Consider the following 26,307-nt stretch of genomic DNA (forward strand, 5'->3'; position numbering starts at 1 on the left):
TCATTTAGTTGCTTTATTCACATTATAACAAAAGTAATAGAAATTCTGCAATCCACATAACAAATGAATTGGAAAGATCCAAGACAAAGTATACACTGCAAAACCACTAGAGGGCAGCAACACAACATGGTCCAGACACACAATACTCACCATAAACATTCACAGCACACTCAAGCTTTCATTTACAGTGAGTTTGATGGATGAGTCTCAAAGAGCATACAGTCCCAACCCTTTTACAATCCACATTCAGCAGTTCTTAAAGAAACACAATCTGACTGCTCAGTGCCAGATCAAATGGAACGACGGTGGTATACTTGTATACTGTATATACACAACAGGAAATAGTTTGTCTGTGTTGTTGTTGGGAGCTGTTTGTGTGGATAACTGGGTCTTTCACATGACTTAGGAATTTTTAGGCCATATAAACATGGACTTCTGACAGAAAAAACTCACATAACCCTGAAAAGAGGCCGCACTCCGTACAAAGGCCAAGACAAATTATATTCCCCCGGAAACGTTTAAAAAATGTGGAGCTGGAGGGGTTCGAAGTTTCTTTTCATGCTAATTTTGGTAGGCTGATTTTTCAAACTTAACCTATTCATATCATTTAAAACCATTTTGAAGCTGGTCTGGGAGGTTTCAGAAAGTGAAACTGTATCAAAAACATGTATTTGTAATAGACAGACATAAAGGATGATAAAATAAGTAGCTCCATTATATGGGTTTTTAAAAACAGTTAAATGCATTTATAGCCAAGCATGTAGTCTGAATGAATTGTAAAATCCGACTGTGCAAAAGAAACAACATTAAATAAAATCTTTTAAAAAATGATAAGAGCCGCCAATGTTTGAAGTAAAATGTTATCAAAGTATCACTACCATACTATCATAAGTTTGGACACCTACTCATTCATAATTATAAATATATTACATTTTTTAGTATACTTATGTCATCAAAACTGTATTGACACACATGGCAGCATAGACATTATAAAGAGGAAAAACTTTAAAACAAATTATAACTCTTATATTTTAGCTTCTTTAAAGTAGTCATCCTTTGCCTGCATTACAACTCTGTAATGCATAAAGACCACTCTCTCACCAACTTTAAGGTTTAAAAAGCATCTGGGATGCATACTATAAAGAAGAAAAGGAAATTACAACTAGTTGTTCCTTTAATTCTATCAGGTCTAAAACTGAAATAAATTTCAATTCCATTTTGAACTTTTTGTGTTGTAAAGAAATTAATACAGGTATGTAGGCATAAACCTTTATATCCTAAGATTTGAAAGGTATTAAAAAAAAATAGTTAGAAAAAAAGATTCATTTAATGGTACAAACTTTTGGTTGGTAGTTATTCACGCACCAAGTTATTGAAAACAGCTTTGCAAATAAACTTTGATTTGGTAAATTTGAATATTAATAAATGCATCTATTAACTGAACACCAGTGCTTGCTATTGCCCGACACTTTATAAGAGCAAAAAGCCATCTGAGAACATGGAGTACAGTCATTTTACCACAGTAAAGAGAACATTCCATCTGCATTTCAGCTACAATCAACATTATAGCACAAGTTGTTGTAACATTTGCCAGAGAACAGACAAAGATGTGTCACAGTCTCAGTACACAAGTGTATGATGGCACTTAAATAAAATAAATGTACAATACACCCCAGTCATTCAAAAGGTTCAACACCAAATGCAACTTTATAGGAAAGTTAAGAACAGAATAAAATTCAGTACTTTATCATTAAATATATTCAACATGATACTGTCAAATGAAATTACTGGACAGATAAAAAGCTACACTATGTTACATAATCAAATGCCACATAAAAACAATCAAGTCCTGAATAAACACAGGGTAAGGATTACAATAGTGTGAACTGTTCCTAATAAGTATGTGCAGTTTAGTATCGAAAGTGCTTTTTCTTTCTTTTTGGTCATTGTCTTAGAGTGCTCTGTAAGTAACAAACAAACAAATACACCTGAAAGGGCATATTTATCCACTTTAAGCTCACAATAAACCATACCTGGCCTCTTAAAGCTCTCTTAAAGGTTTAGAAAGTCCTCTTAATATAATCTGCAGCATAGCGTAACTACAAATAACAGAGAAACGTCCCCGCAGAACACGTGCTCATGCTTAAAAGGCACCTTTAGGCATTACAGACCCATGTAATAAACCAGCATGACCCTGTGATTTACAACGGGAATCTGGGGATCTCTACTTCAGAATTTCTGCAGGTCTGAGGAGGAACTGGACCTCTTTTCATCGAGGTATACTGGTCAGTAAAGCCTCGATCTGTTCCTCTCCCAGACGCTGCTTCTCATCGAGGTCCTTCAGACGAATGAGCAGGGATGCCTTGGTCTGGACGAAACGGCGGTACTCCTGGAGCTGTGTGTCCGTCAGCTGCTTGGAAAGGAAGGCGGAGACCACGCGCTCCCGGCGGTCCAGGTTGTCCTTTAAGTCTTTGGCATCATCCCTCTGTTTGCACAGCAGACGGTGGCGGTTGTCCAATGATTGCTGTAAATTGAGGAAAGCAGTATATTGTTGACGCATCAAAAACAGGAGTTATTTTGCTTTCAGTTGTGAACACTTGACTTTGCCAGGTGTCTTTGACCTTTCATAAGCACAATACTGAATATCTGCAAAATGACTACTAACAAACAAATAAAATGTGTTGAATTTAGGATATTAATAACCGCATATGAATAATTTAAGTATGATGTTCTTCACAAAGGCATTGTTGATGTTCAAATAGCTTCCACAAGAGGGCAGTGCAATCGCAAAACCCATCGAAACTACAGTGCAGTTTCGGTCATGCAGTGTTGATACCAGCAACTTATCTGAACACATGACCAGACTTAAGGAAATAAAGCTGGCTCTCATCTTCACACTGTTCATTTTAAAAACACAAAGCAATTTCTAAAAAAAGAACGGACAGACATGTTCCTTTCCCACACACAAAAACCTTTAGTACACAAGAAAAATGTTAAACAATTCGGGCCCCTCCTTGTTTTCACACTAGTTACTTAAACAAAGACACACCTAACATACCTGGATCATTTATGAATTTGAAGGTTTGGCATCAGCTGAATACTGACGTACGATACAACAGGAAAGCGTGGCTTAAGCTGTGCCACTTTTGTTAAGGGCCAAGTTGAACAGTTGTAAATCATTTGCATATTTGAAAAATGATAAAAAATTCTAATGCACAATCCTATTATACAATTTTGCTTGCCATATCTGAATGCAGTAAACGTATCTGTAATCGTATTCGTACTATTATATGTCCTGCACTTGACAAAGCAATTTACCCCACATCTATCATTTTAGAAATTAATAACTAATTCTTATCAAAAATAATAATCATAAGCTTTCCTGTGGCTCAGTGGTTAGAGCATGGCGCTAGCAACGCCAAGGTCATGGGTGCGATCCCAGGGGATTGCACATAGTCAGAAGCAAATGTATAGTACAATGCAATGCAAATCGCTTTGGATAAAACCGTCTTACAAATGCATAAAAATGTAAATAAGTCTACATTTGAAAAATAGGCAGCTGTATATGATGATGCCCTTTCTTTTGTCAATATTGATGAGGGTGACACATTATACCACACTCTACCTAATGAAACACTTGATAACTCACTTTCTCCTCAGTGTCCATGGTGTCGTCCACAGTGCTGAGGGCGTTCTGTACGCGGGCCAGGCGGGCTGACAGGCAGAGCAGCAGGCTGATAACCCGCTCCAGGTCTCCAATAAACTGTCTGTAGCGCTCCAGCTCAGCTGGCAAACAGCGCTCTCGTACAAGAGTCTTTATAGCATCGCCTCGTTTCCCATTGTCCTTTTCCTCGGCTCGAATGGTGGAGCGAACTTCCTGCAGAGATGTCAAACGCTCCTCTATGTGTGCTATTAGCTTTCTCTATATGTGAGAGGGTGCAAGAAGAGACACAAACAAGACGTCTGTTGTTATAAACCAAAAATATTTATGTTATGATAGTAATTGTAGTAATTGTAGTCACATTGGGTAATGTAAGTTACAAGAGTCAAGTAATCTTGTTAATATCCTCCAAACAGAAACTTATTTTTAACTATTGAACATTGGAGGAACAATTCAGTATAGTATTCTGTATCCAAATATATAATTTCATTAAAAAAGCCCAAAATAACCAAACTTCCTATATAGAACTACACTACACAAATTTTCTAAAGAGAAATCCTCAGAATAACTCAACTGCCCACAGTCCCATGAAGCATTCCAAGTGAAATTAAATTCTGTGACAACAGTTTTCCAAAATTCCAAATGAAAATATTGTTTTTATTAGCATTTATTTGCAGAACATTGAAACGGGGATAAACTGGTCAAAATAACAAAAAAGATGCAATGTTTGCAGACCTTGAATACTGCAAAGAAAACAAGTTCAAAGTCATGTTTAACAACATATATTTTAGTATCAGTTCAAAAATGAATATATGATGGAAAAGCCTGATTTTTGTCCACGGCTGTAGGTCAAATGTTTTATATCATGGTAACTTTATAAGGATACTTTGCAATGCATCATGGGATAAGTAATTCATTTACTCAGAACCAATTTTAAGTACACAGTCTTGTTCCTTTATTTTATTCAATTTAAATTATTATTATTGCAAATGTGCTCATCTCTGAGATGTTTTGTGTGGCCCATCAATCATTAATAAGGATTTTTGGAAATGACCATAGAAAATGTGTTCAAAAGCAAGGCTGCTTAGTAGTACCTTTATTTCTGTGACATCTGTTTCAGTGTTGCAGGCTTTTTGGTTTGTGGGAGCAGCTTCATTGTTCAGATATGAGGGAGATTTCAATGGTTTGTCTTCTGCAAGCGTCTCAGTGCTTTTAAAAAGAAATTTTGACAAAAACAGAAAATTTACTTGCATCACAAATACACACATAGCTCTTATGATCTTATGATTTATAAGTATGCTTAATGTTACTACCAAAAACATGTTTACATTAAACATTACATAAACCGTGCATTACACTTCAGTGAAGCGTGACTATCAGCGTATCAATCAAAAATACACATTAGCTCGGTTACAAAATACAACATTTTAGGCAACTCGCTATTCATGGCAACAGAATTGGACATTAGCATGTTGCTAAGCTAATAACTCAACACTCAGGTAAGCACAACACACAGAAGTACTGAGTATAACAGCACAGTGAAATTTAATGGAATTAAACCACTTATATAAAAACATTTTTATTGTTGAATGATCTCTGTGACGTCTTACACAATCCTTGACATTTTTTTTACAGAGCTAATGGCAATGCATTCTGAGATTATTACACTTTGTAAAATAAAGAAATGTGCCTGTTATATCTTAAAAGGAACGCATCTTAGCAAAGTCGACAATAAAAATACATTAATTTTAATAACACGCATATTTAAAAGCTAGAAAAAGGGTCAGAAAAGTTGTACTTCATGTGCATGTTTGACAAATGTGAAGTAGTCACCTGTCTGGATGATTAACTTTCTGCTCCTGTTTCTTCTTGTAGTGTTCCTCCATTAGAAGAGTATCCTCAGACAACAACTGCTCCATCAGCATGAGCGCGGTCTTTCGATTGGCTATAGGATAAAGAGTGCAAGCTAATGATTGGTCAGCTGAAACCACCTCCTGAACCAGCACCTCCCACTCTAGTTTCTGCTTCGGACCGTTCCCTTCTGGCACCTTGTTTTCAATCACAAGAGGTCCATCCTCCTCCTTTTCATTCCCGTCTTGTTCCCTGTTGACTGGAGATATCTGGCTCGACTCTACATCCTGAATGTCAGGAAATGTTGGAGTGGGTTCTCTCTCACTACATGGAGTAGGAAGTGTATTTTGGGGTTCAACAACAGTTGTTTCAGAAGATGGCCGATTGCTTGTCTCATTTATCTCAGGTGTGGAGGTCCATAGATTGGGAACTGCTGTGATTCCATGACTGAGGGAAATATCCTGATTAGAGACATACTGACAAGAAGTGTTTTGCTCTTTGCTGCAATACACAAAAATACATAAATTAAAATCAAGACAATCAAGACAAAACGTATTCTCCAGCCCATTTGCTTTGATGTTTTGGATCATTTTATGGTTGAATCGAATATCATGTTGCTTTAAGTGTGAGTTTTGGTATCTTTGGTAAGATGTAATTAAAATACCTAGTCTGCAGTCAGCTGTGTAATATGCACACCTGAACCAAAACACAGATAGCTGTGTAGTGTGCACTAGCCAATAAGCCTAAACTATGTAAATACATACGCAAAAATGGATTGGGATTTACCTTCCAGTTTCCAAAGTGATCTCATCTGCTTCAGTGGAATGAACAGACATAACCGTGTCATCTCCATTTGTAGATCCATCGCTGTATGGTGCCATTTGGATTTTATCCTCATGGGGGTATACATGCTTTACAGAACTGGTTAAGTGCTGCCTCTCAGGGCCTGCCTGAGAGTTATTTGTGTGTTCTCCAGAGCTGAATTTCGATTTCTCTGTGTGAGTTCCTTCAGCAAGGAATGACACTGTTCTTTTATCTTTACCAGACACGGCCTGCTTTCTCTGCAGTTGGTCAAGCTGCTCTGAGCTTTTGCTGAGAACTTCAGGCTTTGAGGTCTTCGAGACACTAAGTTCCTCCATAGATTTTCCTCTTGGAGCAATCCTTCGTGCCCGCCGGTCATCAGGTTCCGATACCGTATGACTGTGATACACTACTGTATCTCCTTCTACCTTACTGTGAGCACTGAAAACAAATAAATGTATAATTGTATAAATAAACGTATAATAAATTTATAATTTCGATTTAAGATCCCATTCTTTTAAAAAGAAAAACTAAGATAAAAACCAAAGTTGCTAGTAACATTAGTAAAGTTGAGCAGTTTGGGTTAAGAATTTGAACAAACCCTTACTACTACTCTTATCCTCAATAACATGTTACCTTGAAATGTCCTCATTACGAATGGTTGAAAATTCATCTGAATACTTTGGAACCTACGGAACAAAAAATGATGCTAATAGATCGATATATGAAAAGCACAATGCAGGTGGTGACACTGCAGTGTAAAACACCAGTGAATTGAAACTTTTATGAACATTGTTAAAATATACCTGCAAAGGATAAGGAGTCGAGGTGCTGCGAGCTCGGAAAAACTCGAGTTGTTCCAGCTGGTCCAAGAGATTTTCTGCAGAGGAAGACTTTCCTGCTTTAGTGGACTCCTCCCTCCAGCTGGACTGCCTCGAGTGGCTGTGGGGCTGAGCATTTACGAACTGAGCGTATTTAACAGAACTTGACACTGAATCAAGAATTCGACCAGCAGAGAGAGGCCTGTGGAGCTTCTTGGAGCCAGCGATGCTTGAATTATATCTAGAGCCAGAGTCAAACAGTCTTCCTGCAGTTGAATTTCTGTGACTGGGAACTTGCGGAACATGCTGCTGAGGCTCAGCAACTTTTTGACCAGTTTTACGCTCCATGTATGCAGCCAAGGCTTTTTGCTGAAGGTTCTTCAGAGATGATTTGGAGAAGTTGGAGGCAGACATGGCACGTCCCCGTGTTTCGAACATCTTTTTCCTTGCAGCCACTAGACCATGATCACCCTCTGAGAGAAGACCTTCACCTTCATTTCCAAGAGAGCGGCAGGTCATGTGAGTGGGTTCATCTGCCAGCTGGTGTAGCTTCTCAGGCTCAGAGTGAGACAGCTTTTTCTGATCCGCTGTCAAACGCTTCCGACACCCCACCCGAGGAACCTGTGGCTGAGCAATATTCTGTGGCTTTTCCTTTTCAATTATTTTCTCAATCTCCTGACTCAGGTCAGGTTCATGCTTCACGTTTTCTTTTTCCATAAGTTGATGCTTGTGTAGTTGGTGAGTGAACTTGTCTAAGCTGGGCTGCATATTTTGTGATAGAGGACTGGTAGGTACAACAGAAAGCTTTTTGTCTGGCTGCTGCTTGATTCTGTGGGGCCAAGACAGTTGCAGATCTCTCCTTTTAAATGAAGTCTCCCTCAAAACCTTGGATTGGGCATCTTTCAGTTTCTCTTTGTAATACTTTTTATAGGAATCATCTAAGGTACCACAGAGGTATGGAAAATCAGGTGGTTGTTCTGTACATATTGCGCTCTGTTGATGTTCACTGCTAGGAGAGATTTGCCCATCTCTTCCTGCCTTCTGCTTATCTTTGTCACACTCTGGAATTTTGCTCCCCAACCCACAGTCATTTTTGTTTTTGAGCTTGTTGGTACATGATGCCCTGTTGGCTCCTGTAAGGTGATATAAAAGTGGAGTGGTCTCCTTGCTGATCTTCTCATTTGGAACATCCACTTGGGGCTGTCTCAAAATACTTGTCATCTGTTCATTTGTCTTGGGTTCTTCAATCAAAGCAGGAGTCATCATATTACCAACTGAACTCTCTTCTGGACCACAGTAGAAGATAGGATGGCTAGAGGAGTGATGTCTTTCAATTTCTTTGCTCATGATGACCTCCTCCACACCTTGGGAGGTCAGTTTAGACTTATAGGATGGATTAATTGCCTTGCTATTAGGCTCCACAATGTCATTATGATTGCTATATTTGAGTTCTTCTTGGAAAAACAGTCTTCCACTCGGACCATCTGGACAACTTTGTCTTCTACGCTGAACCATATATGACCATTCACTGGAGTCTGCTATGCTTGCACTGTCCCCTTGCGTGACACCAGACTCAGGAGACGTGAAGACACCAGTAACGAAATAAAATGGGCCTTTGTGGTGAACACTCCCACTGGTGGATTTCTGTGGCATATGGCAGGAGCTGACATAGCATTGCTGCTCAAAAGAGGGGCGACCATAAGCTGAATATGACCTTTTCCGGTGAGTTTCGGAATGACCACTTCTAGACTGCTGCACATGCTCTGGCTGACAGATTTGTAGCGGCAGGCGATTCGGTTTTTGTGGCTCAACCGTCTTATCCACAAGGCCTTGGTTGGGTTGATCTCTCTGAAAATGCTGTGAAAACCCACAACCATAGATAGGCTCAGTCTGGACACCACAGAGCTCCACATTTCTAGACTGCTGAGAAGTAGAAACGTCAGCAAGCTGTCCTTCAGGACTCTGGCGTGCCCTTGAATTTTCAAGGTTCTTGGTTGTTTCAAAGCTGTCCAGACGGGCAGGAGGTGGTGGGGGTGGTAAGGAATTTGTAGGAACTGCTGAACTTTGTTGCGCGATGGCTTCCATGGAACGGTAAAGGTGGTCCATGCTCTTCGAATCCGAATCAAGAAAGGTTGGGCTGTATTTAGCTTTTGCATATTTCAAATCAGTGTAATGCAAGCTGTTTGACTGTAGATCATCCAGTAGAAAGGGAGAGGGGTAATCAGGGACTGTAGACCCGCCAGAGAATGAGCTATAGGCAGAGTCCCCTTTGCTGTGGTGGTGGGTGTACTGATCAATACTGCCACTGGACTTTGCTGGTGAAAGACGACTGACTGGAAGGCTTAGAGGGTGCAGGTCAAGATTACTCATTCTCTCGAAGTGGAAATGATAGGAATCCATCCGGACTATGAAGCAGATTTATGGACCCACGTGAAATGAAGTGAATAAGAGACTTGGCTTTTGAAGTTATTTCTTCATCTTCTCACTATATTCACAGAACAGAAGCCACAGGAATCTGGCACCACCTAAGGGAACAAACACACATTTGTAACACTGGTGTTTAACCTAATGTCTTAATGAACACCAAATACACCTCCAGCTGCATTTGGCTGTTTTAAAAATGCGAGCCAATCAATAAACAATTACAGCATGGCTGTATTTTAATGTTGACTGAAAGTACCAATACAGATAGTTTCGCAATTACAAATATAACATGTACACTAAGTAAAGTATTTTTTGAGTTTGCCAAAGAATATAATCTTTTCTTTAGTGCGTTTGAAACATGGCAAAATGTCACTACTATACAATGTGTTAATGCTTCAGCAAATGTTGATACGGACATTACCTGATTCTGTGTGAATTACAGGTTTTTTACTTTAAAAGAATGTGTTTGAACACTGTTCCAGCCAGGTTATTTCAGTGCAGCACTCTGAAGCAGAAATCTGATATGAGCCTTCAGTCAGTTCTTTCAACTAAAAGTTCTTCTTTGATCTCTATTTACCAACCCACTCTCCAGGTGACTTAAACTGTAAAGATCTTTAAAGGAAGCTCATATGCTGAGAAAATGAGGAAAGCGATGCATCAGATGGTGAAATGCATACTACTGATTTCAGGAAGAGCCCCACTGAAGTAATGTCAGCTTACTGCTGAAATAAAATGTTGTTTTAAACCAAAGTAAGAGAGATATAAAATAATGAGCAAAGGTATAACCATCAACGATGAAAACGATGCTAATGAAAGTCCTGAGGATTAGGGTGGATAAGGAGGAAGTGATCAAAAATGCCAGGAATGCAATTTTAACCACCAGCGAAATATTTCAGAAGTAATCATGTGATAACTTTTAGATGGATTATGCACTGATGAGAAACCACCACTGATGAAATAAAAAGTGTTGGGACTGAATATGTCCATGCACGGTCTTTGCTTGAAGAACTGCACAAGACATAAATGAGCATGCCAAGTTTGAGCCTTTGTTATCTCAGATACTAATCCTGACAACAAACAATTAAATAAGTCAAGTGATACTCAATGATACGTAATGAGAACATTATGTCCTGATTACATATTGAAGTACAGACACATGGGTGTTTATGTGGAGGAAGTGATCTGGGCACAAACACAGAGAAACATCTGAGCGGAAGGAAGGCAATGCAAGCTAGTGACAAAATGCACAAGAGCTATAGGAAACGACACCATTTTTCTGTCCTCTTCATGCATCTTACAAGAACAATAATGTTTAGAGTTAAAAGATGTACACTACTTTACTAGTAGTAAGAAGAAGTTTCTCTAACCAAAGTAAGAGTTTGAAAATCCCCTCTCAATTCCAGAAGAGAGAAAAGTGCTGTAGTCTTAAAGTATTTCAAATTCTCTGCAGGCATATCCTGGAAAACAGAGAGGAGTTTTGCTCCGATTGGCTGTCCAGCCCAGCGCAGCAAATCTCTCCTCAGACAAACGGCAGGAGGAAGGGCCTCCGTGCCTGTGACGTCCACGCTACAAGTGAACAATAGGTGCCGCAGAGGGAATATTTCACTGCTGATAATGGCGTCTGAGGAATGAAAAAAACCTTGCATTCCTGGCCGGCTACAGAATAAAGAGGGCCCCGGTGCCATTAATTCCCAGAGTCTTCTGCACAGGGAGAGATGCCAAGCAAGGGGGGCAGACTTTTCAGCACAGGCCCTCTCAGAGATGAGCCGACCCACCCCCACCACTCCTCTATTCGGTACTGTAAAGACTTCATCATCCAGCACATTATCCCATTCAAAATCATTTGAGCTGGTAGAACACATAGAACTGACGTAGAGCCGCTGTTATTGTGCTCCACTAGGAAAGAAACCTCACAAATGAGATCTTGTTAACATCTCCATGGTTTCTCTTAGACAGTAATGAGATTAAATGGAGAGCAAATAGAAACTTTTGCTCGAGTCTCATGCTAAAAGACTCTGGTTTGAGAGTTTTAGAGATATTAGCAATGTCTCAAACTGTGATCAGAGTGTGCAACGAAAACAATGATCTCATTTGCTTATAAGAGGCAATAAGAAATTGTCAATATAAAAATGGAAACCCAGCAGAAGTTCATGATTAATGTATTTTCTTCAGAATGAGGAATCCCCTGCAGGTGCACACACAACACTGTTGTAATTGCTTCTGCCACTCCCACCTGACATCTGAATGTGCGAATTTACAAAGGCCTTTGACAAACAAGAGCAAGCTATTCTTATCCTTAAGTACTCAGACCTGCTCTAGTATCCACCTGCTACACGCTTGTTCTAAAACAGAAACGGTGAATGAGCAGGTGATGATGGTTTAGGTGCGATCTCTTTACAATAGACTCATTCTGGTTACAAACAATTAACACCACTACTCATGATTACCTCAGCAACTAGCGATGCACCCAAATGAAAAATCTGGGCCAAAACCGATACCGAAAATTCAGGATACACTTGACCGAAAACCGATACCGAAAGCAAAAATTACTTTAAAAAACTTTTTGAAATTGTTTTTATTTAATTGTATTAATTACACACACTTAAACCACAAAAATGAAGGCTAACATATTTTAAAACCATACAAAATATATTATTTTTCCTTGGTCATTGCAACACAATCAAATATAACTTTTTTACCAATCATCTAAACATTGCAGTTGTAGAATTATACTAGAACTATTATATGCATATCAGGAGTCAAGTTATAGTCAAATGCGCACGAGTCAATGCTCATGATCTCCGACAATAAAGAAAAATAAAGCCGGTCATGCACAGTCGTGTCATTTTCTGTCCGCTGGTTTTGAGCCTATCTTGTTACATTTATTAGTTTCTAGCCTTTGATACGCTTACATGATCGTCCTTTAATAACAGCTTGAGTGTGCGCGAGCACTGAAGGGAGAGGTGTGGCCATCAGATATTTCGTCTTTTATTACGGACTATTCTTCCATTTTCAGCAGCCAAAATTTCGGTGCATCACTATCAACAACCATTGAATAATTAAGTGTTGAAGAAGTTATCAAAATCTAAAATCTTTTTCGCCATATTATGGCATCACGGTTATGTTAAATAAACCCTTGTGAACAGAAGCATGCATGATTTACCCCATACGTGTGTAACGACCTCAAAACAGGAAATGCTCAGGTTCTGTGAAATCAATGCGAGGGATTAAGTCTTGTCAAATGTATTATTATTGAAGAAAACAAAATAGCCAGTTTGATATGTGCAGTATGGACTTTCCTCCACCAATCCACATTGCATGACACAGAAAAACAAATAAAAGAGAGCAATGTGTTTGTGTAGCAGGAGCACAAACAAATGCACTGTGGTCGCCTAAACGTGATAAGGAGATTTCGGTACCTCGTTGGGTGGAATTTAATGACTTTACAGGGAAATAGGACGTGCTTGGTTTTTAAGCATGACCTCCATTTTTCATTCTGCCACCAGACCAATGGTGCTTCTGGAAAGTTCATATTTATGAGTTGGGAAGTCATAATTACAACAGGTATATTCAGGTGTATTTTTGTGGTGGAGAAAAGTGGATAAATTAAGTGGCATGTCAGTTCTATCCAGGCAATCTATCTGGCACTTCTGTTCTTGCCACCATGTATTTGCTTGCAAATTGCTCTTTACAGACTTGTAATGCATTTGGCCATATTTGGTCCCCCAAAAAACGTTACATGCCAAAAGTGTGGATGCACAAAAAACTGGAGGTCAGAAGGATAGATTATATTATATTTATTTGGCATCGTTGTATTTCTGAAGTCTTTAAGTCCTCCCTAAAATTTAAAACTCATGCACTACGCTTTTCTTATCACTCATAAACATCACATTTTTAAATTAAAATTAGTTTTATGTTGACTTATAGTTGGAGCCAGTCATAAACAAGCACCACCTAGTACAGATTTATGTACAATTCTGACCCAGTAGTTGAGACTGGTGTCTGGGATTATACGGTACATATATAGTTCAGCGGTTATGACCCAGACTATGAATGGTATATAAAGCAAGATCACGATCTATTACAAAAATGTTTGCACTATATGGCAATGTTCCAGGAAAGTCATTTGAGGGTTAAGTTCTTCAAATACATTGATTATGAATATTGGTCACTGGTATGTTAATAGTAAAGTTGGGTATAGGCAATCTTAGATTCTTTCCAAAACATTAAGGATGCACCAATATGTAAATTTTGGCCGATAACGATCATTCTTGAACACTGGAAGCCGATAACAGATATATTTGCTGATATACAGTACCTAAATATTAATATAAAGTTTTCCGAGACTGAACATTCTATTTTTCCCCTGAAAATCATGTACCGAGCCTACTTTACACTTATTAAAGATTCTTTAACTTTTAAACTTTTCTGGTATAATGTTTATTTAATTAACAAATTAAAGATGTTGTTCCAGAGCAACCCAGAAAGGTGCTCTCAGTAGCCACGAGTCTAACAGGTCTCAAGACAGAAAGCATTCAGACAGCAGTCGGCTTCAAACAATATGTTTTTGTTCCTATAATTTACACATTCATAAATATCTACATACTACATCAACAATGTTTTGCTAATAGCAGTAAGTAAATGATCATGACAGAAAGACAGTACTTGTACTGGATTTTAACGGTGAATAGCGTGCAGCTGAAGTGGTTCAACCAGAGGAAATGACTCATAATTTATCGGCTATAATATATCAGCCTCAATTTTATTATTGGCCAATACCGATAACATTAAAAATGACCATTTATCGGCCGATATCGATATGCCGATAATTTATCGTGCATCCCTACAAAACATTCAACCGTTTTAGTGCGTAGTATTTTTCAAGCCATACATTATTTTAAATCATCTTTATTAAAACAATCCTGTGTTGTCCTTACATCATAAATCAGCACACTGAATAAATATTTAGCAAATATGATGGTATGTGTCTTTTATAAATGAGACTCCTGAGCCTGAAAGAAAAAACCCAAATCCTAAAGTCGTTCCTCTTGAAGTAACATTGAGGTCAAGCAAACAGAACTTACTATACTGTACCAAGTGTGAGTGAAACAGAAGGCGTGTAAAAGAATGTTCAGGACGGTTGCTAAGGCATTTCAACCGCAACCACAGGTCTCTATCCCATATTCTACAGCTCAAAACCTTCCATCGCTTCCATGCGCTGTAAGACGCAAGCAAATTCTTTTTTTTCAAATTTTTTTTTGTTTATTGGTACTGTAAGACTGATTTGCTTAGAAAAGTAAAAACAAGTCACTGTATCTGCACATATCTGTAGCCAAACAGTCCGTGATTAGTTATATTAATAAGTGATGAACTTATAAATGATTCGCTCCCCAAAGGATGGCATTTATAAGCACAGCCCTTTGGAAACACTGGAGATCAGTCAAAAAGGTGGCAGGAAGTAGGCCAAAATGCAATGACATCAAATAATATAGTGGCAAAATGTCTCCACCGTCTTCCATTTCAAAGGTAAACTAGAGCCGTCTGACATCCAAGCTTCATAGAATGTTAAACATCATAAAGCACTAACGTTGTAAGAATCTCATTCAATAATGTTCTATCAAAAGTAGAGAAAGAAAAGGCTGATTTCAAAATTATTCAAAGTAGAGCTGAAGAGGGTAAATCTACTTTTGAAAAAGACCATTTCAGAGAACATGGCATTTCAGAAACGGCCAGAAAGAAGTGAACTTTAACCAGAATTGTCTGTGCCAAATTACGACACATTCTTAACACTGTCTCACAGAGGTAACACGACAAGGTGAATGAACCCCTGTAACAAAAGACAGTAAAGGGATGTGAAGAACCATCAGTAAGGAAATGTCCTACATATAAGAAAGGGTAAATGTACCCCGTGGAGCTCTCTGTATAAACTAGCTATCAACAATAGCCAGGAAGCAACAAGACCTAATTATACTTGTCAAGGTCTCAAAGACATTTCATGATGTGCTAGGCCATGAAGACCAACTTCAAGCAGGAAACCATTGTCACCCAGGATAAGGATACTGGAAGATATAATATTCTTTTCATTACCTTTAAACACAATTAGAATACAAAAGCAGGAAAACAGAGTTAGAGGAAGGTGCGTTCCTTAGGGACAGAGGTGTCAGGATAAGGAAATTCACCTTTTCTCAGGGGACCTTCCATTATCTAACAGTTGTATGACATCACATGGGGGGGTTCTTGATCATCGAGATCCAGTGATCGAGAGAACAAAAACGACTTGATCATTCACACGGATGAAACCTGGGCCCGTATTCATTAAAAATCTTAGCACAAAGAGTTGCTCCTAGTGACAAATTTCTAAGAAAATTCTTAGAAATGTGGGCATTTCCACTTAAAATAACAGAAAAGTAAGTAATTCATAAAGCATCTTAACACTTAAAAGAGCTCTTAAGGTCAAAAAGTTTAGGAGTTGAAGATTTTCTTTAGCAGCAGAGAAAGTGGACGAATTATTGTTTTTTGGATGTCCAAGTTCAACTTTTTTTTGCTTGGTTTTGGTTTTCATGTACAGCTGCTTTGATGCAATGCAAAATGTTAAAGCGCTATATTAAATTGAATTGAATGACAGTGACTTAATAAGACACAACACATAAGATCGTGTAGGGTTCATGTTTGTGACCGATCCTAGTAGAGACACGCTAACATCTCCAAGACAGTGCAGAAATGCCATAGCACCAGAAATAGAAGTAATCATATTAACATATTTGGCAACTGGAGAAATGCAACTATGCAGCAGAGATGATTTGGTTCTGTCACAACGGTCACAATCTGATCACACAAACAATTACAGCACTTACAGAAACTTACTGTTGTGTCACTGTTCATTTTCGATCAAATACGTTGATATTAACAGCATGGAAAAATATATGTACAGTATATACACACGCACACACACATATATATAGTATATATATGTGTGCGTGAGTATGGTAAAACTGAAAAAAGGTTAGTTATGCAATTTCAAACTAATGACCCCATACTTAACAGTGCCCTTTTTTCATTCTTGGCCAACCAATCAATCACAGTCTTTAAAAGACTGTGTCATACATAGCCATACATCATATACAAAGTCTTTGTCTTTTCCTAGCTCAAAGTTGCTCTCAGATTGGTCCTGAATCGCTTTAAAGCGAAGACTCCTGCGTAGAAGTTTTTAAGCTAAATTAAGAGCTTTCTTAGAGGAGTCTTAGAAGCTTTAAGAATACGGGCTTTAAGTTTCCACCTTGCACCATGTTTAAAATTCGTGGATGTAGATAAAAACTATGCATATAGCAAGATGAATATTTCTCTTCTGTCGCATCTGAAGGCATTTTTAAAGAAATGCCTTTCTAAGATTTCACCAAGCTGTAATAAACTGCTCAGTCTTTCCTTTTTAATAACCTGTCATACAAAAACTTTTCGAAATCCACTTACTTTCAGATGAATACAATTATTTTTGTCTTCTTAAATTTTCTTATATTTCGTACAAATGGCTGAAAAGTAAAAAAAACTATTAATAGATTAACACAATAATACCATAATAAATTCTACATATTTCAGAATAGCATTAGACAATGCAAAAGGGTTATAGGCCTATTGAACTAAAATGAAATTAGTCTCTTGTAACAAACACTGAGTACTGTTGGCGAGTAAGACCTACAAAACGTTGTAAAGCTCCTATTTTCTTTTAGCCATCTAGGAACTCTTAATGGTTTCTTATCAGATATGAAGTGATTGGGACTGGATGGAATGTGCAAGATAAGCTTAAACAGGTCAAGCCGGAGAAAATTCAGATTTTCACCAGAGCTGTTCACAACTGTTCACAAGTGTGCAGCTACTGTATTTGCTTATCAAAATACTTCAACAGCTTCAAAATCAGATATAACCTAAGCTGATTTTATCCCAAAGCGTTTTCAGAACATTGCTCTGTTTGTGTTTAGCTCCCTGACCAACCGACCGTAACAACATGCTTCAACCAATGGAGCGAGTTAGGGGCAGGACTACCTGTTTGCTCAACCAATGGAGGGAGTATTCAGGAAACCTGTTTGACAACAGTCTTCTGCATTACCAGTTTAAAGATGCAGGTGGCACAGAAAAACAACGATATGTCGTTCAAAAGCAGGTTACAGTATAGACGGTTTCATCATAACAACATAAATAAACGTTACTGCGCATGCACACTTTTGTGACACCAACTGAACTCCCGGTACACATTCACAAACAATAGAGTGGTCTGTAGATTATTTCTGATTACAATCAAAAGAAACCGAGAAGAAACGTTACTTGGCTAAACTTGTCTCTCCAATATATTGAATTTAGACTCTGATACCAAGCTCAACCGCTAGATGTCAATGTACCATACGGTTTGTTTAAATGCGACCAAACTACAGGACCCATTAAACAAATTGTTTATTTAATAAAAATAACATACAACAAAATTCAACAAATCGTTATTATTATTATACAGTAAAATAATACTATAAATGAATATTAACATAAATTAAATTAAATACTAGCCAAACAAACCGCACGCGTCAGATGAAACGGTCTATAATGTAACATAATATTACAGTATATACGTAATATACGTTTATTTGGTGTTTAACAGTATAAAGAATGTCATACATAAGTAAGTTAATGGAACACAAATTTTTATAAACCTTTAAAAGTAATTCAGAGCGATGTAGTGTTGTCAAAAATATCGATATTTCGATAAGTATCGATACTGAAGAATCTGAAACGGTTCCAATACCCATGTCCCACGTATCGATATCAGCTGCGCGTTCCCGCTCTCTTTCTCTTTTCCGACAGTGAGTTAACACACTGCACGTGAACGCATAACAACAGAGCCCCGCCTCCTCTCACATACTTGACTCGTTTGTGGCAGTTAAATCGTGTTGATGTTAGAAAAGATGGCCAGTCTCAGTAACACATCTGGCGTGGTGCACGCTCGTTACGCTTCCCGTGTTTACCATAGCGATCCATGTATGTGCGCTGATCAATAATTTTATCCACTCGTTTCATTCGCCCTGGTTATATGTTGTTTATGTTAGTACAGAGTCTCCGCAACAGTTCTCATGTTTAATGCACGCGTTTCTGTCTTTATGTGCGCTCATCAATGATTTCATCCACTCGTCTCGTTCGCTCCGGTTAAGTTGATGTTTGAAATAATGCTGGTGCGGGTAAAGTCTCCGCAACAGTTCTCGCGTGTGATACACGTTTGCACTTCCGTGTTTACCATAGCGCTCTATGTGTGTGCGCTGTTCAATGATTTCATCCACTCGTCTCATTCGCTCCGGTTAAAAGTTGTTAATGTTAGAAAGATGTCCAGTGCGGAGTCTCTGCAACAGTTCTTGCGTTTAAGTTTGCGTTTCTGTCTATATGTGCGCTGATCAATGATTACAGTATGGGCCTATGTGAATAAAAGCCAATTTAGCCAAATAAAAATGTAGGCTATTAACTAACATTAACGAACAATGAATGAGCAATACATTTGTTGAAGTATTTATTAATCTCTTTTAAATGTTAGTTAAAAAATACAACCATTTATGTAAGCTCCCCTGTTGAAAAATCCAGTATATGCTGGGTAAGGTATGTTTTGATCGATGCTGGTTTGATCTTAAACCAGCTAAGAACCATCTTAAATCAGCATATGACCATCTTAAACCAGCACATGAACAGTTTAAACCAGCAAACCAGCATCAAAACATACCAAACCAGCATAGGCTGGTTTTTTCAACAGGGTCTGGTCCATTAATACTGACAAATACAACTTTGATTTTAAATAGTAAATGTATTCGTAAAATTAACATTAGATTAACAATTAATAAATAATGTAAAAATATATACCTCATTGTCTAGTCTTGTTCAATTTAACTTCAAATAAAAATTAAAAAGGCCTATATTGCTATTGCTTATTAGGGCCTTATTGCTATGGCAGTTTATTCCCCGTGGTATCGAAAATGGTATCGAATATCGATATTTTTTTAGGTATTGAATCGAAGTTAGAAATTCCAGTATCGTGACAACACTAGAGCGATGTGAATTGCACTTGCTTGCCTGTGCAAATGCATTTTGTTTACAGCCATCAGGGCAGTTTCATTTTATTCTACCTTTACCTTACATAATATGCAAGCCTTGTCTCAAAGAAAACCCAGAGAAATACTGCAAGTCACCTTATGACAATGCCAAATGCTGTGCCAGGTAAATCTCAAATACTTTACAAAACATTTGGGCCTGTTAAGATCCTTGAAAGCTTAAGGACAAAAATCTGCCAGGTGCACTTTTCTGCTTTTGCAACGCTGTTGGAAAACAGACAAGTAACTTGATCTGGGCAGTGGAAAATCTCACATTACATTCACAGAGAGGACATGCCAGGTAGAGATGCTATCAGGTGACAGATACCTGTCAATCAAAATCAGCACAGTAACTTTTCAGCTGACTAGTAACAAAGCTGACAATGTTTTATGGTCCATCCACATAAAAATATGGGGTTTTAATTTCATTATGACAACACAGACACACAAAGTAACTGCACCTGCTTATTTGTTTTGTCTCTACAGTTTAGAAACGTTTGAAAAGTTCTATTTGTTAGCCAAAACTGACTTTATCCAGTACCTCAGAGATAACGCATTTTTGTAGGCTAACCCTGAAGTAAGCGCCACGCTGGTTCCCTCGACCGAAAGCCTATGCATTTTTCCCTTAGACTTTTGGAAGATTGCAAAAAAATAAGATCTGTGATTAACAAAGTTTATGATGTTTACAAGTTTTGTCTATCAAGATAATCTTTACAAATTAACACAACATTTGTTACCTTTGAAGCCGAATTAAAAAGCTAACACTATGCTATAAACAGACTAAACTTAAGGTCTCTCGATATCAACGTCACCACCACTAAGCCTCCGACAACTCTTTCAAACTTTTAAAAAAATGCGTTGCCGGATAAGTAATTACTTAAAATTTGAATTCGCATCTACGTTTTAAGAGATCTGTGCCCATATTGCATTATTTGTGAGCTTTATATGCGCGATGACGTCTAATGTCCCTGCCAAAGGAAAAGAAAGTAGTCTTTATGGCTTCCATTACCTTGAGATTGTTGACAATCATTGAACAGGGCAAACTTGATGCCATGTAAATAATTTGAAACCAAAAGGTTTTGTATTACATAATGACGGCACAATACAAATACCATCTTACCGCCTGATGCCGCCTCAGAAAGCTCAGAAGTGCAGTGTATACTGTAAATAGCATGCCATTTACTGTTTCAAAACATGTAAAACAGTAGTATTCACTGTTGTCACATGACCTCATTGCACAATTATGAAAATGGTGTCCAGTTCATTTCAGTTACCAATAAATAATTTTTGTTTGATTTGAATATTGTGTAAAAATCCTTTTTGGCAGTCTGATCAAATAATTAGCCAAGAAAAGAAATAATATTAATATTCATGGTTGATAAATGGAATGTCAAGCCATGCACACTGCATTGTGGGATACAGTATTCAGTGCAAAGTATCCTGCACATTTGGACAGCTGTAGTAGCGGCTGTAGGTTCTTTACGTATGAAGATAATCAGTTTACTGTACACAGTATCCATACAGCATACTGCTCTTATAGTAAGAGTACTGTGGTAGTATGCAATTCTAAGCATAGCTGTTAGCTTTAGGTCAGCTTCTACCAACAAATAAAAAAGTAACAAGCATTTAGTTATTACAAGCAAAAATAAAGCAGGTACTGTGCAAGACATTTGCACCTCTGAAATTTGGCTTGCAAATGACAACTGTATGATCAACTGAAAAGACCACATACAGTCTGTGTCCTATAAAATCTGATATGGTGAGTAGTGGTTCTGGTTGATGAGATACAAACAGTTTTTTTGCTGACAACTTTGAGAAATATTATCTAGGCAGATCTGACCGGGGGTTGTTTACATTGCCTTGCTGTCCATTACTGGTCAGGCTGCAGGCATAGCTTCTGTATGCAGGGACCTGCCCTTCTTAGACATAGTTTGTCCGCACTTTTTCCCCCTGCACTGCATAAAATCTGAAAAGCTTTCTGAGAATTGGAGATTTTGAGATGCATGGATCTTGGCATCAAAGATGTGCTAACCTGAAAAGATTGGCTTTAATACTTGCTGGTCCTTTTCGCTGCATAGGATGTTTGAAGTTCAACACAAAGGCTTTTAAGATAAATGCAGCTATTAAAACCTTAATATAGAAGGTATGTGATCATTTTCTTCTCAGAACTGTTCTTAACTTCAACAAATGACAAAGAAGAGCCATTAAAGCAAGTACGCGGATTCAAAAACTGTGATATTCGATGCCTTTGTTTTTCAAAGCATTACACAAATTGTGCATCGTTTTGTAGTAAGAACTACTAATTATATTAGATAAACCATTATCTCGCATAAAATTAAACTAGCAGGAAAAGAAGGTTAGTGATTCTCACAAAATCTTGATGTCAAACATCACTTGAATCAACAAATTCCCTTTATGTTCATTTAAAACAAGGTATGACATGTTTAAAGGCATTAATTTCAAAACTTTTACTGACAGTTTAACACAATTTTAAACATATATATAAAAAGGCCTTAAAAATTCTCGTTACCGCAATCCATTTAAAACTGTCAATCTTGCATGTTTTGCTAAAAACAAGCGAAGCCATGATGCCCAAGCAAGTTTTTATTAATCATACATAATAAGACATTAATGAATTATATTTTAATAGATGTAAAATTTCTTTAAATGTGTAAAACTACCTGTATCGGTAATAAGAAAGGAAAAAGTCATGTACACAGCGTGACAAGAGAATATTAAGTTTTTAACTAGAAATAAATGAAGTAATTTGTAAATAAATTAAGTAATTAAGTTACACACAAGTTCTATACTATTTTGTAGCCTTATCGTTAAAAGTGGCCACTGGCCACAACACACCTGTTGAACAAAACACAAAGATTGCCACAGTTTCAGCATTTGCGAACTTTGCTACCTGGCATCAACTCAGAGGTGCAGGAACTGCAGAGGGATAACAAAAACTAGAAGTGGGGGGGCAGAGGAGAGATACGCAGGAAGGAAATGAAACAAGAGAACGAGTGATAAAGTGATAAAATGTCAACGTGAAATAGCACCTGTGTTGCTGCTGCTCACCATTTGCCATTGGACGAATATCTTAAATATTGCACGTCAGCATACTGTAAATACCTCCTATATGAGACACAATGACATTTTACTGGAGACGCATAATTGAGCTATTGTACTGAGCTATTGAGAGTAGTAACAACTTATCTCATACATTCTTAGGTGAGGCTGAAATCTTTTTTATTAACTTGTCACAAAGAGGCATTTTCCTAAGCAGATTTCCCATAATGCATCCAAGCGAGTACATTAATGTCAGACGTGTCATTGTCCTACAGTGAGCTTTTGTCATGCTTGAGCACTCAGTGAAGCTGAAGAAATACGTCACATTCTGCAGGAATTCTCCCGGGGAGCCGATGTTTAGCCGTTCCGATCACACGGTTTCTTCTTTGTTTTTTAGTTATTCACAACTCTCTCACTTGATGAATTACAAGTGGGTCAATTGATTGAGAATGCTGAATAATAACAATAAGTTGAGATATATATTTGTTAGTGGCGTATTTTAGGCGCCTACTTATATCACTTAACTTAACAAGTAGTCTATAATTTCTTATTTTAAGAAAGATTGGCCTGGTTTCACAGACACGGCTTAGCTTAAACCAGGACTATGCCTTTGTGGAATTAAGATATTTATGTCGCTTTTATAAAAATGCCTTAGAAGCATACATTACTGGTCTTCATCTTGTGACAAAACAATGGCACTGATATATTTTAAGAAATTTCAGGGCAAGTTATATTCAGTTAAGACAGGTCAAACATCCATGTTAGTCTAGGACTAGCCTTAAGCATTGTCTGTTAAACCGGGCCTTTGTTTTTTAAAATTCATGGTGCTGCCTGGGACAACATGATATTCTTTTGGGCCCCATGAGCAGAATATGGCATAGAGAACCATAATAGTCCCCCTCATCACATGGGCTGACACTCCAAATTGCGCCCCCTTAGCTAAAGCCCTGATGCTAAGTATAAAACCTCCATGTGAAATTTGCAATAGATGAATTACTTGTGCCAGCTAAATCATCAAATTAATGTAACAAAGCCAAAAAAGAGACCCAAGCCACATTTAAAAATCAGAATATCAGAGAAATAGAGTTGTGTAGGTTCTTCAGTTTTATAAGAACCACAAAGAACCATACAGCTCTTTACCAGCACATGCTGCATGTGAGATCATCATAGAAAGATCTCTATTTCCATAAATGAACAACTGGGACAATCCATGTAACAAAAATGGTAAGAATGTTAACCTTGACATGATCCTGTTTGACTATCCTTCTTCAGACAAACGTCAAAGTAGAAATGTGGAAGAACAGAATCAAGTAAACGAGGACTTTCATTATAAGGAAAACAGTGTCCAATACATTCATTAACATTCAAGTACATCTTAACAATTGTTTGAAGCTATTCATTACAAGAAGAGCTCAGGTGACTTTGCTCTAGATCGGTTTACCCTCACGCCTGGCTAACATCTGCCCCACCCGTAATCGCATTTGTAATGCAACTGACAAAACCATGCGACAGATTCCATCCGTGCTAGCATGTTAGCATTCAAAAAAGCGTGAACAAATTATTTACTTGTCATTGTCGTTTTAAACTCACAACAATACGCCAGCAGTTCAGAATAACTAGGTTGATTCGTGTGAGAAGCAAACAGGTTTGTCATAGTGAGCCTGGATAAACCAGTTTGCATTGTTGATATGTAAAAATAACTAACACCCAAACAATTAGTTTGAGCAAGGTCTTCGTCTTCACTCTTCACTCAAAGGGCTGCAGCTGAGAGAGATTCTCCGAGCATGAGTTATACACGTAGTGGTGGTGATATTGTATAGTGGTTATTAGCATAATTGCACCTGTCATCTGTTCAACAGAAGCACTGAATCTATCTATTTTGTTGATAATGAACCGCAATTATGATACAAAACAATGTTTTATACATTCTATGAATTTGGGAGGAGTGTCTCATTGGTGACAAATGCAAAAAGGTGGGCACTGTGTTGAATTTGTGTGATCTGTTCTGTTACAATGTGTGCCACTGAGTTCATGGAGCGGCAGAGTCTTCACCAGCAGAATGATAGGGTTTCAGCATCTGGACCCCGTGTCTAGTTTCCTCTGAACAATGCATAGCTATACTGTCACGTTTCACCATTCTAAATTCATCCTGCAATTATAACTATGCCAAAGGCATGTTGAATAATTCAACTCCACCATGATCATTCGACAGAAGACAGTGATGCAACATATTTGTTACACAGACCTTATGACAGAATCGCATGCCAAAATCCCAAACGAACTCAATCTTTTCAGCCCTTTCTAAAGCATTATACTGACAATATCAGATAAACATTGAATATAAAAATAAACTGGTAACGTTAGCCCATCAGTTAACTTTATTTGTTAACATAAACAAACAATGGAAATACTTCAACAACATTTATTAATATTGGCAAATGTCCATTTTAACATGCACAAATACCTTTTTTTTAAAACAAATGTTGTACCCATTAACATGATGCACTATGAACGAACAAGAACAACGAACAACTGTTTTTGTACTAACTTACAAGTGTATCGATCATTGTTGGTTTTTGTTAGCTAATGCACTTAACTAATCTTAATTAGATCTTTTTGTAAAGTATTATTAATAAATAAAAATACTAAATGTATACATTGTGGTTTAAAGTTCTTATTTATTTCGTGTTTAATCTTCGAGTATATTTCGAGTTTTATTCATGGTCAGATTTGTTCTGCGTGATTACATCGTTGCCTGGTGGGACAAAGTCCCCAAACATAATGCACTTGAGTATTAAGAGTCCCATTGTGTAATAGTGTTAGAACAAAGACATGTATGTCTTATTAAAACCCATCCAGTTCCTCCTCACAGGCTATAATAGAACTACCGTACAGTAACTTAACGTAAAATATAATCTCTCGACACATTTTTTTGTCTATAGAGGGACATCATCGTATCCACCTGTTGCAGTGACCGAAACTATCAGGTTTACAAAGCGATAGCAGCACTTTAAACAAACACATGCGAGAGCCGCTTACCTGAACGCTTGTCAGAATTTATTCCGCACGATTTAAGTGTGTTTCACTCAACAACAGCTCAAAACGAGCGTTTTAAACACATCTCTGTGTCCTCAGTGTAAAACCTCACCACTGCCACCGCCACCTCTGTACTCACTAGTGACTACAGAGTGCTGACGTAAACATGAGCTGACCAATCAGCGAAAGAAGGGCGGGGTTATAGTGGGCCCTGTTTAGAAAAACATTTAAGGCCGTTTCGTAATATAAAAACCTAGATAGGATAGTTTGATACTTTTTAACTGCCCGCCATGGCTCAGAAAAGAGTAAATATGAGTAATTAATAATATAATACTATTTTTATTTAACATTCATCCAGATGTCACGTGTGTTAAATATGAATAGAAATGAAGAAACACTGGATTTGCTCTGTGTAAATAAGCCATTAACGTTATATAAACTAAATTCAGCTGAAACAAACAGAGTGACACTTTCTCATCTAACAGCAGTCATGAGAATATAAACCAATGGCAATTTGAGTGTTTTGAATCAAGTACGTTTTATA

The 26,307-nt window shown here is 37.7% G+C and overlaps 1 protein-coding gene across 1 annotated transcript; it reads right to left on the reverse strand.

The window, feature by feature from the left end:
* Positions 1 to 25,888, reverse strand: shroom1 (shroom family member 1). Its single transcript, XM_057360809.1, has 8 exons — positions 25,767 to 25,888; positions 7,120 to 9,659; positions 6,950 to 7,002; positions 6,299 to 6,754; positions 5,495 to 6,013; positions 4,756 to 4,870; positions 3,650 to 3,922; positions 1 to 2,524 (listed from the first exon to the last, which is right to left on the reverse strand). The coding sequence occupies exons 2-8, from the start codon at positions 9,532 to 9,534 to the stop codon at positions 2,270 to 2,272; spliced, it is 4,086 nt and encodes a 1,361-aa protein (XP_057216792.1). The 5' UTR covers positions 9,535 to 9,659; positions 25,767 to 25,888; the 3' UTR covers positions 1 to 2,269.
* Between the last annotated feature and the right edge of the window lie 419 nt (positions 25,889 to 26,307).

The sequence above is a fragment of the Triplophysa rosa genome, linkage group LG19 (genome assembly GCF_024868665.1).
Source record: "Triplophysa rosa linkage group LG19, Trosa_1v2, whole genome shotgun sequence".
In the NCBI taxonomy this organism is placed as follows: Eukaryota; Metazoa; Chordata; class Actinopteri; order Cypriniformes; family Nemacheilidae; genus Triplophysa; species Triplophysa rosa.

Coding starts and splice junctions, on each gene's coding strand:
- shroom1 (XM_057360809.1), bottom strand. CDS start 9,534: ATGGATTCCTATCATTTCCACTTCGAGAGAATGAGTAATCTTGACCTG. Junction 4,871..5,494: donor AAAGTTAATCATCCAGACAG/GTGACTACTTCA, acceptor TCTTTTTAAAAG/CACTGAGACGCTTGCAGAAG. Junction 3,923..4,755: donor CAGATGTCACAGAAATAAAG/GTACTACTAAGC, acceptor TCTCACATATAG/AGAAAGCTAATAGCACACAT.